At 36.2% G+C, this 17,400-nt stretch overlaps 2 protein-coding genes across 17 annotated transcripts in view; both read right to left on the bottom strand.

Annotated features, from left to right (window-relative positions):
• Positions 1 to 5,064: 5,064 nt before the first annotated feature.
• On the bottom strand, positions 5,065 to 6,742 carry LOC134005659 (complement C1q tumor necrosis factor-related protein 3-like). Of its 4 annotated transcripts, none has more exons than XM_062444609.1 (4): positions 6,522 to 6,742; positions 6,352 to 6,437; positions 6,066 to 6,194; positions 5,065 to 5,840 (listed from the first exon to the last, which is right to left on the bottom strand). In XM_062444609.1, the coding sequence occupies exons 1-4, from the start codon at positions 6,701 to 6,703 to the stop codon at positions 5,560 to 5,562; spliced, it is 678 nt and encodes a 225-aa protein (XP_062300593.1). In that variant the 5' UTR covers positions 6,704 to 6,742; the 3' UTR covers positions 5,065 to 5,559. The 4 variants fall into 4 exon arrangements, with proteins under 4 accessions (XP_062300593.1, XP_062300592.1, XP_062300591.1 ...); XM_062444608.1 differs by having other exon boundaries at positions 6,352 to 6,451; positions 6,536 to 6,742; XM_062444607.1 differs by having other exon boundaries at positions 6,352 to 6,742.
• Positions 6,743 to 8,840: 2,098 nt separating this feature from the next.
• The window catches only part of LOC134005661 (complement C1q-like protein 3), a 26,389-nt gene continuing 17,829 nt past the window's right edge, over positions 8,841 to 17,400 (bottom strand). For 3 of the 13 annotated variants that reach the window (XM_062444622.1, XM_062444635.1, XM_062444633.1), the window contains one exon: positions 15,858 to 16,737. In XM_062444622.1, coding sequence (XP_062300606.1) covers positions 16,460 to 16,737 — 278 coding nt within the window. In that variant the 3' untranslated portion in view covers positions 15,858 to 16,459. Of the gene's footprint in view, positions 9,284 to 9,450; positions 9,580 to 9,716; positions 9,753 to 12,769; positions 13,214 to 13,400; positions 13,530 to 13,689; positions 13,717 to 15,857; positions 16,738 to 16,904; positions 17,034 to 17,195; positions 17,317 to 17,400 lie in introns of those variants that run through there. The other 10 variants (XM_062444623.1, XM_062444629.1, XM_062444619.1 and 7 more) reach the window with 10 other exon arrangements.

Here is a 17,400-nt window from a genome sequence, read left to right as displayed (position 1 = left end):
AGATATTGAGGCAGAAGCACTCACCATGGCCTTTGAAAGCACATGAGAAACAAAAGTACTACACATAATCTGCAACCCATCCAGTCATTAAAACATGTGTTACATTACATTTGTGTTGTTGAACATGATTTTTGACCCCTGCACTGCAGGACACAAAATAGACATATGGGTCACAGTGTATGTCTGACAAAGTAAAACAGCGCCCTCTGCTGGACCAAACCAGCGAGAGGCGAGGAAGTGACTTGGTGAGTGACGTCTGTGGCTGGATGAGCTCACTGTGTAAACAAATCTAGACCAATATGACAACATAAGGAGCAATTATTATTCATTAATCCAATCATCATTTAGCACTCCCATTTTTTCACCGTAATGTGCATTTAAAAGTAGTCCTGCATTTTTGTACAGTTTTAAATCTTTTTTTTATTTTTTTATATGTCTTGTCCAATTGTCAGTAGTTGTATATTCAAATTACTTACACAAAATATCACATGAAAGATTTATAGCATGTTTTAAAAAAGCCTGTTCACTGTAACGGTCTGGGGATCTAAATGTTTGTTAAAATATTACCATATTTATATGATATGTGTGCAGTGTGTTTTTGTGGTGGTTGCCGTGGCACCTCTTGCATTTTGTTTGGAGGTGTGCGCTCGAAGCCATTGGCTCTTTGCCCATTAAATCGATGTATTGATGTAGATCGATGTTTCGTTACACCTCTAATAATTACCAGTATATGGGTGTACAGTAGGTTAATTTGCATGTGTTTATTGGCACAAACCAACTGTTATTGCTCATGAAGAAGTGCACTGTACAGTATGTGTGAACATTTGATCACAACCAATCATCTTCACTCAAACGAACTGCTTAATAGCCAGTGAAATGACTGCAAACATATATTTCATTATATACAGTATGTCTATGATAGTTAGCAGTAAATGGGTGTACAGCAGGTTAATCTGCATGTGTTAACTGTTATTTCTGTAAATGAAGAAGTGCACTGTACAGTATGTGTGACCCTGTCGGAGTGAGTCTCTGTGGCTGAGACCTAACAAGGAAATGATAAGACTGAAGCACCAACCACAGCCATCATAAGTACATTAAATACTGTACTGCACATAATCTGCAACCCATCCATTCATTAAAATCAATACAGAAAGAACAATATGTGAGTATAACAACAGCTACAGTACAGTGACAACAACAAATGTGAAGCCAAACATTGTTTTATTTTTTACTCCCATGAAAAAGAATACAGAAAGAATGTTTTAAAAACTTTACAACACACTGTATTATCTATAACATGAGGTTTACAGAATATATGTAGCTCAAGACTTGTTCATATTTTCATGATCCTAAATCATTCATTTAGCAAAGCTTTATTTAACGTTGCCTGCAGGGTATATTGCCTCGCCTTTGGTCTTTGTATCTCTCATAATGGACAGGAAGGCACTGCTTTCCAACCATATTACATGCTACAATCACATGATGGTTGTGGTCACTGACATCATTTTTTTTAATTTCGCAACCATTTCTGGATGTGACCTGATACACCAACATAGATGAACTGCTGATGCACAAGTTGCTGTTCCCTCCATCAAGACGCCAGCCAGCGCTGCTACAGATCTGCAGGACCTTTGCCTCATCGGTTTTCATAATGAAGGATTGAAATATATTTCTGCCGCAGAGTCCTTCTCTCTCAAAGTATCTGTGTAATGAGAGCATGTTAAAGTTGTATTGTTTTTTTTTCTTTCTTTTGGCTTGCTTCGTGGCTGCAGCATTTTAGCTCTAACCGCAAAAACATCTTTACTTGAACAACGTTTGAAACAGCTGTCAGAATATCACATGTTCCTGCTGTTGACTAAATCACACGACTGCAATTTTTTTAATCAGTTTTTTATGGAAAAAATAGCAGAGCTCTCATTGGGTATAGTGAAATTGTCCTATAACAATTCATAAAGGATTGTATAACGTCGAACACATTTTGCCCTAGAAACTGCATTTACCTGCTGCTGACCAATTTTTGAGGGACTACTGTATTTCCAATGAGAAATAAGATACAGTATGAACTTTTATACAGTTTTTAAACCTAATCTTTCTTTTGTAGTTTAACAGCCAGATCACTCATATGATACACTAATTGTGGGTGATCCCATCCAAATTTAATCATTTCTCTGTTATAGGACTAAGAATGTTCCACTAAATTACAAAAAGAAAAAAAAAATTAAACATTTGAACTCACTTTTTCCATGCCGATAGGGACTTTGGATCAAAGCCATGTGGAAGGATGTGTTTCTTCTTGAATTCTTTGTATTGTTTCTCGTAGCTGATATCCTTACAGGGCTCTGAGGCATAGCGTGCCACATTCACGTTTATGTCGTTGCCATTAAAAAACACTCCTTGGCCACCATGAACAAGGGCAAGAGTGACGATGATGGAAGTCAGGAGAATGACGTTCATTTTGTCTGGAGTGGAGAAAGAATCAGAGTTTGAGTTATTGAACAAAGTTCAATTTGTCATTCAAAAACAATATAAATACACCAAAAAGTAATTTCTGACATGTTGTACATGCAATAAATGTAGAATTTTAGAGAGATAAAAGAGGTTTTCTTACTTTTCTCTGTTACTGTGTTTATTTGGAGATGAACACTACCAACTGATGTTTAAGTGCCTGTTAGAACAACCAAGATGTTTCTCCCCCTCCTTCCTCTTCCCCTTCCTCTCTTCAACACTTCTTGAACACATCTGACCACAGCTGACTATCTTCAGCCAAAACCAAGCTTAACACAGCCAATCAAATTAATGCACATACAGTTTTTGTGACTACCAGTAATTTTGTACGTGCATGTTTGACACGAACCAACTGCTATTTCTGTATGTGTGAACATGTCAGGCTGAGACACTAATGCTGACAACTAATACTAGAAAGATATTGAGGCAGAAGCACTCACCATGGCCTTTGTAAGAACATGAGAAACAAAAGTACTGCACATAATCTGCAACCTGTCATTAAAACAAATACAGGAATGATAACGTGTAAATTACATTTGTGTTGTTGAACATTGAATTGAATTGAATTGAATTGTCTTTATTGTCATTGCATCGAGGTCAATACATCAAAATTTAAAACAGCTCCATCCTCTGTCATCACTCACACACACACACACATCTCATACTTAAATAAAAAGGAGTAGATAAAAATTAAAATATATACACATATAGATACATACACCCCATACTCATGCACACACATACAGTACATACATAAAACTCATCATTTAAAGTGCAGAGATGGTGTATAAAGTGCATTTAGTGATTGCACACAGTTCCCTGGCACAGAAACAGAACAGGTCATGATTTTTGACCCCTGCACTCCAGGACACAAACTAGAATTATGGGTCACATTCAGGCGGGGAGTTCCTGTCCTCTGAAATGAGGCCAACGCGGAAGTAACTTAAAACTGCATTCTATCAAAAGGCCACCAGGGGGGAGACCGTTTTGGTGTCAAAAGGATTTCCGTCTCTATACAAGTCAATGGAGAATTCACCAACTTCTCACTTGATTTCTAACCTCAGTAAACGTTTTCAAAATGTGTTTATGGTCTCAATCGCTAGTTTAAAGCCTTCTTCAATGCAGTATGATGTTCATTTGTGAACTTTTGGCCTCCCTGATTTTATATTTGACGATAAAGCAGGGTATGCATTAGGGCGTGGCTACGTCGTGATTGACAGGTTGATTGGTTCACAGGTTCAGGAGGGCGCCTCATGTCCCTCCTGATGCCCATATAAGTAGAAGCCGTGTTTTTATTTTTCCCGGCATGCACCTGAAATGTTCAAGATGGCGCTGCTCAGATCAGATACTATTGGCCTCCGAGCAGCAGTCCACAAACCAATGGGTGACGTCACGGATGTTTCGTCCATTTCTTATATACAGTCTATGGTTCAACAACACAAATGTAATGTAACTTTTACTGAGAATTATGTAAATAAATGTATCTAGAAGCTTCATTGGTTTATTAAAAAAATACAAACCACGTTGCCTAATAATGCTGCTACTATTAGTCTACTACCACTTGCATTCTCATCTTTGTAGTGAGATGAAGTCTGCCTGCTCACCTGACGTCTGATAATTTTTGGTGCAATGGGGAAAAAACTGCGAGCTATTGAATCAGACTGAAACACAGTGAAAAGCAGATTCAGGAACTGAGAAACAAAGGTAAATTCAAACATTTCCTAAACTATGGTGGGAATATCATTCAGCACAGTAACACAAATCCATTTCAAACTGACATTGATTATCCAAAAACTTGAAGCCAGTAAATAACCAAACATCTTTTCCATCAACAGCAGCACTTATCTGAAGCAGACGGGACTATAGTTTAATAACAGAAATAAAAGATTCAATTTCACACCTATTATATTTTGGCTCTTTATCATTTGTGACAGGTAGTATGTCTTTAAGACACTTGCTAGCTTAGCAACATTAAAGCAACAACCCATGTAGGAGTTAGTTTTACACATCTGATGTTGTGAACACATAATAATCAAGCTGTTATTGGAGTGTGTCTGCAAATTAACCTGTAGACCGAAATGTGTAACCAGTCAAACATCATCTCTGTGGTGCAGCAGGATATTGTTGCATAGTGTTAGCTAACTATACATGTACGTAGAGTTTAAACCTTGCCAATAGAGTGAAAAGAGTAAAATCATATTTTTGGGTGGAGTATCCCTTTTACTTTTGTAATACCATGATATAATACATCATATAAATGTTAGGTCATATCACCAAATGCTATTATATAGTAATGTCCATGGTGACTCATTTCCATCTCATCCTATCTAAACAACACTGAGACATTTACTTAAATACAAGATTTTTTTTGGATAATATCAATTAAACAAGAATATTAATTATGCAATGTTATATGTTATTTTTATTCATTTTTAACAACATGAAAGTCGAGATAAAAAATAACACAAAGTAAACATTTTTTTGTATAATTGTTTTATTTATATGAAGTTCAACCATGACAATATTCAACTTTCTTATCACGTTGAAGCAGTTTTAAAAACACAATTAAACAACAAAAAGTATGAGTTTTTCAGTGTATTTATTTGTTTTGGTTGTACAGTAGAATATCAATATCAATGGATTATAGGCAGACAAATACACACTGTGCAGATTACTGATATGATTCATGACATACAGCAGTAAACTATTACAGAACATGTAGGTGCATGAAATTTAATCCATCCAGTGTTCAAATGTCAGAATTTAGTGACACTTTTGTTCAACTTCCTACAAACAAACAATATTCTGGGTTCAGCTTTTATCTGCTTTAAATCTGTTTATGAGACAAAACTGTCAGCTTCATGACACAATGCAGTAAATAAAAGATGATCCATTGCATTACAAGTGAATTATTTCTCTGGATTTACAAAATGAGTAACTGAATTTAAATTCTGATGGTCACAAATGTATTATTGATGTGAAGTGTTTGAAGGTATCTTTAGATCTAAGTATTGATTCTGTATTAAAATAAATTGGTACATTATTTGTCCATTCTCATATTTGACTGACCAGAAAACCACTAAAAGTTGTATGGTGCTCATATCCCCAAACATAACAGTTCTCATCCAAACGGACGTACACGTGGTCACCTCGCTGCAGCTGCAGGAACACTGCGTTTCCTCCATTATCAGCTGTATCAACGTCTGACTGATGATCATGGGTCATGACCATCAGCTCGTTGTTTTTGAACAAGAGAAGCTTTCCCTGATACTTTCCACCAGAATGATAGAAGATGGTAAAGTAATAAGCGCCTGCCACTGGTGCAGTGAAGATACCTGTGAAAACAAAAGCATGTTTTGGTTGTGGCTTTGACAGCTTATCAACAAAGTTAGGGCTTGATTTTTTTTTTCTCAGGGGAAGGTTCAAATGAAATGCATCGATCATTATTATTTTGCACCTGCTACCTGCTCATCCTGTTCAGTAGGGCAGGTATCCTGATGAAATGCTGATTGTACAAAAATCGTGCTTCTTTAAATGAATATGTATATAACAGATATTACCTGTATATTGACTGTAGGCACCACCGATGTTTGTTATCACTGCTCTGTAGATCAAAGTCGTGGCTGTGTTAAATGGTCCGATGTCTCCGCTGCCACCTGCTGCTGCACTGAATATTACCTTGGTTCTCTCTGTATGAATTAAATCATCCTATATCAATATCTTGGCACTTGGTACTTATGTCCAAATAATAATATCCATGCTTGTTTATTACATCATAATGAACAAACAATTCATTGATTCTTAATTCAAGTCTTTGAATCAATCACAGGAAATGTTTGACTTTACCTTTATTTATCAGATCCATAATCTGGTTTTCACTGTTCCTGAGCCGGTTTTCACTGTTGTTTAGTCTGGTTTCAGTCTCCTTCAGTTTGATTTCACTGTCCTGCAGTCTGGTTTCCGTCTCCTTCAGTTTGGCATCACTCTCCTTCTGTTTGGTTTCAGTCTCCTTCAGTCTGGTTTCAATAACTTGCAGTTTTTCTCCCATGGCACCAAACTTAATTAGAAGATCGCACATGTCAGGTGAGCAGACAGACTGCATTTGACCATTTATTTCTATGTCATTAGCATTAGCATCATCCTGGGCCAAAGTCAAGCCACAGAACAGGAACACAAAAGATAACACTGTAAATGTCATCCTGTCAGTTGAATCCAAGATCTCTCAGTCTCCTAAACTCTGATTGAAATGATCCCTCTGACTGATTTCATGCTGTTTTAAAATGACCTTTTAATTTTTAACTTCCCATTTGACATGTGACTTTATTATCTCATTATAAATCATCTATTATTTATTTCATGGAGGAAAAATGAGGAACACCATCAGTGTTAAGCTATGTATCTTTGATTGTTACTTTTTTGTTACATTGTGAAATTGACAAAATGACAAAGATTTATTTTGGTTGTGTACTATCAAGTACAGTGGCCCTAAAGTGCAAAACACAACATCATTACAGGAAACACAATATTACAGCCCAGCAATAAAAATAAATACACAGACAACTTTTATAGTGCTTTACACGTGCAGTAGTGACACTTCTGCAACCTTTTAATGACAAAATCATACTTCTCACCTTTGAAAAATGAATGTGAAGCCCTGACTTAATTCATTCTCACTGTTCATACAGTGGAGCATGACATTTAGTCAATACTCTTACTGTGAGCAGGGTGACAACAAACTGAAGCAGGTTCTCACTTTCTGCCTCAATTTCAGGATCACAAGAGACAAATGGATCAGCAGACTCAGATGTCGGTCACATCACAGCACACACACACACACACACACACACACACACACACACACACAAATACACACACACACACACACACAGATACACAAAGTTGACCTGTTTGTTTTTAACAACCCATTTAACACGTGACTTCATTATCTTATTGCAAATTATTTATTTACTCTTTCAGTGGAAGATATCAATGTGTTAATCTTTGTTACTGTACAATAAAATATATCTATGGAGAACAGTGACCCTGACCTGCAAAACACAACATGAAAACAGGAAACACATGAGAGACTCTGGAAAATACATTTGCATAACTGAGAACACAACACACAACATTTCAGAAAACATATTTTACCAAATGGAAATGTTTTACATTTGACAGAATGTTCAGAGTTTGGACAGTGATACTAAACAACAACCATGGATGCTTCTTTTAAATGAAATCAAATGTGTACATTAACCCAAAGTCATTATAATACTTATTATTGAATCCTACCACCTAATTGTGGTCATCCTATTTTAGGTGTGCCACGTGTACATAGACCTGTCCCCTCAGTGTCATTGAAGGAAGATACGTTTAGCACAAAGGATGTGACTTTAAGACACTCGTAGCCTAGCAACATTAATTCAAAAAACCCATGTAGGAGTCAGTTTTACACATCTGATGTTGTGAACACATAATGATCAAGCTGTTATTGGAGTGTTTGCAAATTAACCTGCAGACCGAAATGTGTAACCAGTCAAACATCATCTCTGTGGTGCAGCAGGATATTGTTGCATAGTGTTAGCTAACTATACATGTACGTAGAGTTTAAACCTTGCCAATAGAGTGAAAAGAGTAAAATCATATTTTTTGGTGGAGTATCACTTTTACATTTGTAATACCATGATATAATATGTTATATAAGTGTTAGGTCATATCACCAAATGCTATTATATAGTAATGTCCATGGTGACTCATTTCCATCTCATCCTATCTAAACAACACTGAGAAATGTACTTAAATACCAGATTTGTTTGGATAATATCAATTAAGAATATTATGCAATGTTTTATGTTATTTTGAATCATTTTTAACAACATGCAAGTCGAGACAAACAATAACACAAAGCAAACATTTTGTTGTATAGTTTTTTTTATTTATATGAAGTTCAACCATGACAATATTCAACTTTCTTATCATGTTGTTGCAGCTTTAAAAACACAATTAACCAACAAAAAGTATGGATTTTTCAGTGTATTTATTCCTTGTGATTGTACAGTAGAATATAAATATCAATGGATTATAGACAGACAAATACACACTGTGCAGATTACTGATATAATTCATGACATGCAGCAATAAGCAATTATAGAAACTTAATCCATCCAGTGTTCAAATGTCAGAATTTAGTGAAACATTTGTTCAATTTCCTACAAACAAACAACATTCTGGGTGCAGCTTTTATCTGCTTTAAATCTGTTTATGTGACAAAACTGTCAACTTCATGACACAATGTATTAAATAAAAGATGATCCATTGCTCTAATTTATAAATGAATTATTTCTCTAGATTTACAAAATGAGTGACTGCCTTCTTTTTAGTAATTTGAGTTTGAATTCTGATTGTAAGAAATGTATTATTGATGTGAAGTGTTTGAAGGTATCTTTACATCTAAGTATTGATTCTGTATTAACATAAAATGGCTAATTATTTATCCATTCTCATAATTGACTGACCAGAAAACCACTGAAAGTTGTTACATTGCTGCCTCCCCAAACATGACAGTTTTCACCTAAGCGGACATACACCTGGTCGCCTTGCTGCAGTTGCAGGAACACTGCATTTCCTCCATTATCAGCTGGATCATTTGACGGGTGATCATCGGCTCTGACAATGAACTGGTTGTTGTTGTACAACTTCAGCATTGCTCTTTGCTCTCCTCCACCATGACTATAAAAGGTAAAGTAATAAACACCTGCAACTGGTGCAGTGAAGATACCTGTGGATACAAAAGCAGGTTTTTGGTTTTGGTACATTTTCATTATTATTTTGCAACAGATACCTGCTCATCCTGTTCAGGATGGCAGGTATCCTGCTGAAATGCTGATCTTGAAAAAACCTTTAGTCTTTGAATGAATATGTGTCTATGTATATAACAGATATTACCTGTATATTGACTGTAGGCACCACCGATGTTTGTTAGCACTGCTCTGTAGATCAAAGTTGTTTCTGTGTTAAATGGTCCAATGTTTCCGCTGCCACCTGCTGCTGCACTGAATATTACCTTGGTTCTCTCTATGAAGTAAAATATAATATCATTATCTTCATAGGTACTTCTGTCCATCCTTTTTTATTATACTATGATGAAGACAACAAGTCGTTCACTCTTGATTAAAGTCTTTGAATCAATCACAGGAAATGTGGGACTTTACCTTTGTTTCTCAGATCCATAATCTGGTTTTCACTGTGCTGCAGTCTGGTTTCAGTCTCCTTCTGTTTGGTTTCACTGTCCTGTAGTCTGGTTTCAGTCTCCTTCAGTTTGGCATCACTCTCCCTCTGTTTTGTTTCAATAGCTTGCAGTTTTTCTCCCATAGCACCAAACTTAATTAGAAGATCACACATATCAGGTGAGCAGACTGACTGCATTTGACCATTTATTTCTATGTCATTAGCATTAGCATCATCCTGGGCCAAAGTCAAGCCACAGAACAGGAACACAAAAGATAACACTGTAAATGTCATCCTGTCAGTTGAATCCAAGATCTCTCAGTCTCCTAAACTCTGATTGAAATGATCCCTCTGACTGATTTTATGTTGTTTAAAAACGACCTGTTAATTTTTAACTTCCCATTTAACATGTGACTGTATTATCTTATCCTACATACAATTCAGGTCAGTTAATAGTTCTTAATCTATCAACAGTATCTGTATACAACTGTGTTTCAGTAAAATGGTAAATCATTGAAGAGTTATCCTTTTTGTCACATTTGATCAAGCAGAAATCCACTGAAGGTGGTTCATGATGTGTGTTTGTATCCATGTGTACATACACCTGTCCCCTTAGTGCCACTGAAGGAACATACCTTTAGCACAAAGGATGTGTAAAACCTCTGTTGATATTTAAATACTTTATTTTAAATTGTAATTAGTGTATTCAAATAAAGCATTTAAAACATATTAACACTATATTCATAATATAATGATATAAAGAGAAAGAAAAACTTCACTCATCAAGTCACTTGTATCGACTCAACATTTGAGGCTCTTTCATGCTGACTTCCATCAGGTGGTTCAACATGTTGATAACCTCCAGTCCTGCTTCAATGCACTGGTTCAGCCAGCAGAGGGTGCTGTTTTATTTTGTCGGACATAAAATGTGACTCATATGTGTCTTTTGTGTGTCCTGGAGTTCAGGGGTCGAAAATCATGTTCAACACATAGACTGTATATAAGAAATGGACGTAACATCCGTGACGTCACCCATTGGTTTGTGGACTGCTGCTCGGAGGCCAATAGTATCGTATCTGAGCAGCGCCATCTTGAACATTTCCGGTGCGTGCCGGAAAAAATAAAAACACGGATTCTACTTATATGGGCATCAGGAGGTGCATGAGGCGCCCTCCTGAACCTGTGAACCAATCAACCTGTCAATCACGACGTAGCCACGCCCTAATGCATACCCTGCTTTATCGTCAAATATAAAATCAGGAAGGCCAAAATCTCACAAATGAACATCATACTGCATTGAAGAAGGCTTTAAACTAGCGATTGAGACCATAAACACATTTTGAAAACGTTTACTGAGGTTAGAAATCAAGTAAGAAGTTGTTGAATTCGCCATCGACTTGCATTGAGACGGAAGTCCTTTTGACACCAAAACAGTCGCTCCCTGGTGGCCTTTTGATAGAATGCAGTTTTAAGTTACTTCCGTTGGCATCATTTCAGAGGACCGGAACTCCCCGCCTGGTTCAACAACACAAATGTAATGTAACGTTTACTGAGAATGATGTAAGTAAATGGATTTAGAAGCGTCATTGGTTTATTAAAAAAATACAAACCAAGTTGCCTAATAATATTAGTCTACTAACACTTGTATTCTCATCTTTGTAGTGAGATGAAGTCTGCCTGCTCACCTGACGTGTGATCTACTGATAATTTTTGGTGCAATGGGGAAAAAACTGCGAGCTACTGAATCAGACTGAAACACAGTGAAAAGCAGATTCAGGAACTGAGAAACAAAGGTAAAGTCAAACATTTCCTAAACTATGGTGGGAATATCCTAATTCAGCACAGTAACACAAATCCATTTCAAACTGACAGATTATCCAAAAACTTGAAGCCAGTAAATAACCAAACATCTTTTCTATCAAGAGCAGCACTTATCTGAAGCAGACTGGACTATAGTTTAATAACAGAAATAAAAAAAGCCTTTGTCACGTTCTGCCCCAATGTGGATTTAGCAATACTGTCATTATGGTCATAAACATGCACACAGTTTTTTATTGGCTTGTTTGGGAGTTGTACGTGGACAGCATCCAATGAAATATGACATGCCCACAGGGCAGGAATTATAGCCAGATGGCCTGTGTAATAGATTGCCCTGGGATGTGGCTGTAATGCCCTTTCTTAAATGAACTCCCCACACAGCCAGTTTGATATGCCCTGTTATGAACTGGCCGTTGTGCCCTGAAAACAAAGTTGCAGATTTCATGATTACATGTGACACAGCAATTAAACAGACTCAACGTTTCCCAGTGTCTCCATCACCATGCTGGACATAAACAGTAGCACAAGATTTCTCCCACTCCACAAATATATGTGTAACATTAACGTTGACTACTAACCTGCTACCTAAGTATTGATGTATTATATCTTTTAAACAAGAATATTATGCAACTGTCTGTATTATTTTAATTTATTTTTTAACAACATTAAAGTCAACACAAAAAATAACACCAACCAAATTGTTTATTATTGTATATTAATTTATTTATATGAAGTTCAACCATGACAATATTCAAGTTTATTATCATGTCGAACAGCTTTAAAACCACAATTTACCAACAATTTCTGAGTTTTTCAGTGTATTAATTCCTTGTGGACCGAAATGTGTAACCAAAAATAGTGTCTGTGGTGCAAACATCACATAAATGTTAGATCATATCACCAACCCCTAATATATGGTAATGTCTATGGTGACTCATTTGCATATCATCCAATCTAAACAACACTGAGAAATTTACAACAACATTTTTGAGTTTTTCAGTGTATTTATTTGTTTTGGTTGTACAGTAGAATATCAATATCAATGGATTATAGGCAGACAAATACACACTGTTCAGATTACTGATATGATTCATGACATGCAGCAGTAAACTATTACAGAATATGTAGGTGCATGACATTTAATCCATCCAGTGTTCAAATATCAGAATTTGGTAACACATTTGTTCAACTTCATACAAACAAACAAAGTTATTATTATTTCTCTGGATCAACATTTTGCCTTCTTTTTAGTAATCTGTGTTTAAATTCTCATCACAAAAATGTTTTCTTGATCTGAAGTGTTGAAGTAGAGATATCTACACATATTGGTAATTAATCTCTATCACAATAAAGAGGTTTACCTCTGTATTATTAATCCTATTTTACACTTGACTGACCAAAAAACCACTGAAGGTGGTATGGTGGTCAGTTCCATAAACATGTGAGTTTGCAGTCATGTTCACATAGACCTGGTCGCCTGGCTGCAGCTGCAGGAACACAGCGTTTGCTCCATTATGAGCAGTTTCATGGACTGCTGGGTGATTCTGTGTCATGATTACTTGTTGGTTGTTCTTGTAGAGATACAGCACTGTGCCATACTTTTTTCCAGCATGATGGAAGAGTGTAAAATAATAAACACCTGCAACAGGTGCAGTGAAGATACCTGTGGAGACAAAAACACGTTTTTGGTTGTAGTCTTGAATGTTTAACATCAAAGTTTTGGCTTAACTTCCTTTATCTTTTTTGAGAGGGTCACATGAAATTGATCCATTATTCCAGGTAAAATGCTGATCCTACTAAAATGTTAGTTCTTTAAATGAATATGTGTCTATGTATATATCAGATATTACCTGTAGATGGACTGTAGGCACCACCAATGTTTGTTTTCACTGCTCTGTAGATCAAAGTCTTGTCTGTGTTAAATGGTCCAAAGGTTCCGCCGAAACCTGCTGCTGCACTGAATATTACCTTGGTTCTCTCTGTATAAAGTAAAATATAATATCATTATCTCGTTAAATATTTCTGTCCTACTAACATCTTCCATCATTGTTTATTACATCATATTAAACAAAACAATTCATTCATTCTTTATTAAAGTCTTGAAGTCGTGAATCAATCTCAGGAAATGAGTGACTTTACCTTTGTTTCTCAGATCCATAATCTGGTCTTCACTCTCCTTCAACCTGGTTTCCATGTTTTGCAGCTTTTCTCCCAACTTCATCAGAAGATCAGACATGTCAGCTGAGCTGGCAGACATTTCTTTATTTATTTCTTTAACAGAAAAGATAACACTGTAAATGTCACACTCTCAGTTGAATTCAAGATCTCTCAGTCTCCTAAACTCTGATTGAAATGATCCCTCCGACTGATTTTTTGTTGTTTTAAAACGACCTGTTAATTTTTAACTTCCTATTTGAAATGTGACGTTATTATCTTATTACAAATGAACAGTAAACAGTTTCTGTGGAAGAGTAACAAGGAAATATTAACATGTTCTGGAAACCATTAATGTTAATGTTTGATTACTGACTTTTAATTGGTCTTCATCACACAATAACAGGATTTCTTTGAGTTGCGGCGCAATAAAATATCTATCTATTAATACAGTGGAAAAGACAATATAATCACAATCAAGATCAGTTCAGAGTTTTTGACCATGCAACCATGCACTAGTACTCACTGAGCCAATCCTTCCTGTTAAAGCTTTCTAGCTGTTCTACAGTCCCTTCTCTGTCTTGTCCGTTCTACGGGACATTTTGACACCATGATATGTTGAAAGTATGAAATCATATGAATACCATGTGTTACTTTTTCAATCTCTTCTTCCTTCCTTTCAAACTCAGCTTAATATGTGTTCATTGACTCTACTGAGATGTTAAAAGTGAGTATCAGTAAATAGTTCAATTTGTCATTCAAAAACAATATAAATACACCAAAAAGTAATTTACCAAATGCTGTACATGCAATAAATGTAGAATTTTAGAGAGATAAAAGAGGTTTTCTTACCTTTCTCTGTTACTGTGTTTATTTGGAGATGAACACTACCAACTGATGTTTAAGTGCCTGTTAGAACAACCAAGATGTCTCTCCCCCTCCTTCCTCTTCCCCTTCCTCTCTTCACCACTTCTCTAACACATCTGACCACAGCTGACTATCTTCAGCCAAAACCAAGCTTAACACAGCCAATCAAATTAATGCACATACAGTTTGTGTGACTACCAGTAATTCTGTACGTGCATGTTTGACACGAACCAACTGCTATTTCTGTATGTGTGAACATGTCAGGCTGAGACACTAATGCTGACAACTAATACTAGAAAGACATTGAGGCAGAAGCACTCACCATGGCCTTTGTAAGCACATGAGAAACAAAAGTACTACACATAATCTGCAACCTGTCATTAAAACAAATACAGGAATGAAAACATGTGTAAATTACATTTGTGTTGTTGAACATTGAATTGAATTGAATTGAATTGAATTGTCTTTATTGTCATTGCATCGGGGTCAATACAACAACATTTAAAACAGCTGCATCCTCTGTCATCACTCACACACACACACGCACACACATCTCATACTTAAATAAAAAGGAGTAGATAAAAATTAAAATATATACACATATAGATACATACACCCCATACTCATGCACACACATACATACATAAAACTCATCATTTAAAGTGCATAGATGGTGTATAAAGTGCATTTAGTGATTGCACACAGTTCCCTGGCACAGAAACAGAACAGGTCATGATTTTTGACCCCTGCACTCCAAGACACAGAATTATTATTAAAAACTATTAAAACTAGAATTATGGGTCACATTCAGGCGGGGAGTTCCTGTCCTCTGAAATGATGCCAACGCGGAAGTAACCTCAAAACTGCATTCTATCAAAAGGCCACCAGGGGGAGACCGTTTTGGTGTCAAAAGGACTGTCATCAAGGCATCAAATGTGGAAAGGAGAGGAAGTGACTTGGTGAGTGACGTCTGTGGCTGGATGAGCTCACTGTGTAAAGAAATCTAGACCAATATGACAACATAAGGAGTACTAACAAGGAACGTACGTATATTGCAGATATCTTTCCTTATTCCAATCTTCATTAAGCACTCCCATGTTTTACTTTAATGTGCATTTTAAAGTAGGTCTGCATTTATGTACAGTGTTAAATCTATTTTAAAAAATGTCCTGTTTTCATGCGTAGAGAGTGAATGAAGTGAGGGAGCGTTGACAGTAAGATATGAAAGATTTGATTCATTTTTTTAAAACATGAAAGTTAAGACAAAAAATAACACTGAGCAAACATTTTGTTGTATAATTGTTTTATTTATACGAAGTTCAACCATGACAATATTCAACTTTCTTATCATGTTGTCGCAGTTTTAAAAACACAAATTACCAACACAAAGTATGAGTTTTTCAGTGTATTTATTTCTTGTGATTGTACAGTAGAATATCAATATCAATGGATTATAGACAGACAAATACACACTGTGCAGATTACTGATATGATTCATGACATACAGCAGTAAACTATTACAGAACATGGAGGTGCATGAAACTTAATACATCCAGTGTTCAAATGTCAGAATTTGTTGACACATTTGTTCAACTTCCTACAAACAAACAACATTCTGGGTTCAGCTTTTATCTGCTTTAAATCTGTTTATGTGACAAAACTGTCTGATTCATGACACAATGTAGTAAATAAAAGATGATCCATTGCAGTCATTTACAAGTGAGTTATTTCTCTAGATTTACAAAATGAGTGACTGCCTTCTTTTTAGTAATTTGAGTTTGAATTCTGATTGTAAGACATGTATTATTGATTTCAAGTGTTTGAAGGTATCTTTACATCTATGTATTGATTCTATATTAAAATAAAATAGCAAATTATTTATTCATTCTCATATTTGACTGACCAGAAAACCACTGAAAGTTGTTACGTTGCCGGTTCCCCAAACATGAGAGTTATAAGCCAAAAGGACATACACCTGGTCACCTTGCTGCAGCTGCAGGAAAGCTGCGTTTCCTCCATTATCAGCATGATCATTTGACGGGTGATCGGCGACTCTGACAATGAACTGGTTGTTTTTGTACAGGTTCAGTATTGCTCTGTGCTCTCCTCCAGCATGATGGTAGAAGGTAAAGTAATAAACACCTGCAACTGGTGCAGTGAAGATACCTGCGGGAACAAAAACAGGTTTTTGGTTTTGGTACATTATCATTATTATTTTGCACCAGATACCTGCTCGTCCTGTTCAGGAGGGCAGGTATCCTGCTGAAATGCTGATCTTGCAAAAACCTTTAGTCTTTGAATGAATATGTGTCCATGTATATATCAGATATTACCTGTATATTGACTGTAGGCACCACCGATGTTTGTTATCACTGCTCTGTAGATCAAAGTCGTGTCTGTGTTAAATGGTCCAATGTTTCCACTGCCACCTGCTGCTGCACTGAACATTACCTTGGTTCTCTCTGTATAAAGTAAAATATCCTGCATCATTATCTTGGTATGTATTTCTGTCCTACTTATATATTTCATCCTTGTTTATCACATCATAATGAACAAACAATTCATTGATTAATTGATTCTTAATTCAAGTCTTTGAATCAATCACAGGAAATGTGGGACTTTACCTTTATTTATCAGATCCATAATCTGGTTTTCACTTTTCCTGAGCCGGTTTTCACTGTTGTTTAGTCTGGTTTCACTGTGCTGCAGTCTGGTTTCAGTCTCCTTCTGTTTGGTTTCACTGTCCTGCAGTCTGGTTTCAGTCTCCTTCTGTTTGGTTTCACTGTCCTGCAGTCTGGTTTCAGTCTCTTTTTGTTTGGCATCACTCTC

The sequence above is a fragment of the Scomber scombrus genome, chromosome 23, assembly GCF_963691925.1.
Source record: "Scomber scombrus chromosome 23, fScoSco1.1, whole genome shotgun sequence".
In the NCBI taxonomy this organism is placed as follows: Eukaryota; Metazoa; Chordata; class Actinopteri; order Scombriformes; family Scombridae; genus Scomber; species Scomber scombrus.
The sequence above is the reverse complement of the archived record's forward strand: the minus strand, read 5'-3'. Positions and strand labels throughout refer to the sequence as shown.

Coding starts and splice junctions, on each gene's coding strand:
- LOC134005659 (XM_062444607.1), bottom strand. CDS start 6,703: ATGACATTTACAGTGTTATCTTTTGTGTTCCTGTTCTGTGGCTTGACT. Junction 6,195..6,351: donor TATGGATCTGATAAATAAAG/GTAAAGTCAAAC, acceptor TAATTCATACAG/AGAGAACCAAGGTAATATTC. Junction 5,841..6,065: donor TGCCTACAGTCAATATACAG/GTAATATCTGTT, acceptor TTGTTTTCACAG/GTATCTTCACTGCACCAGTG.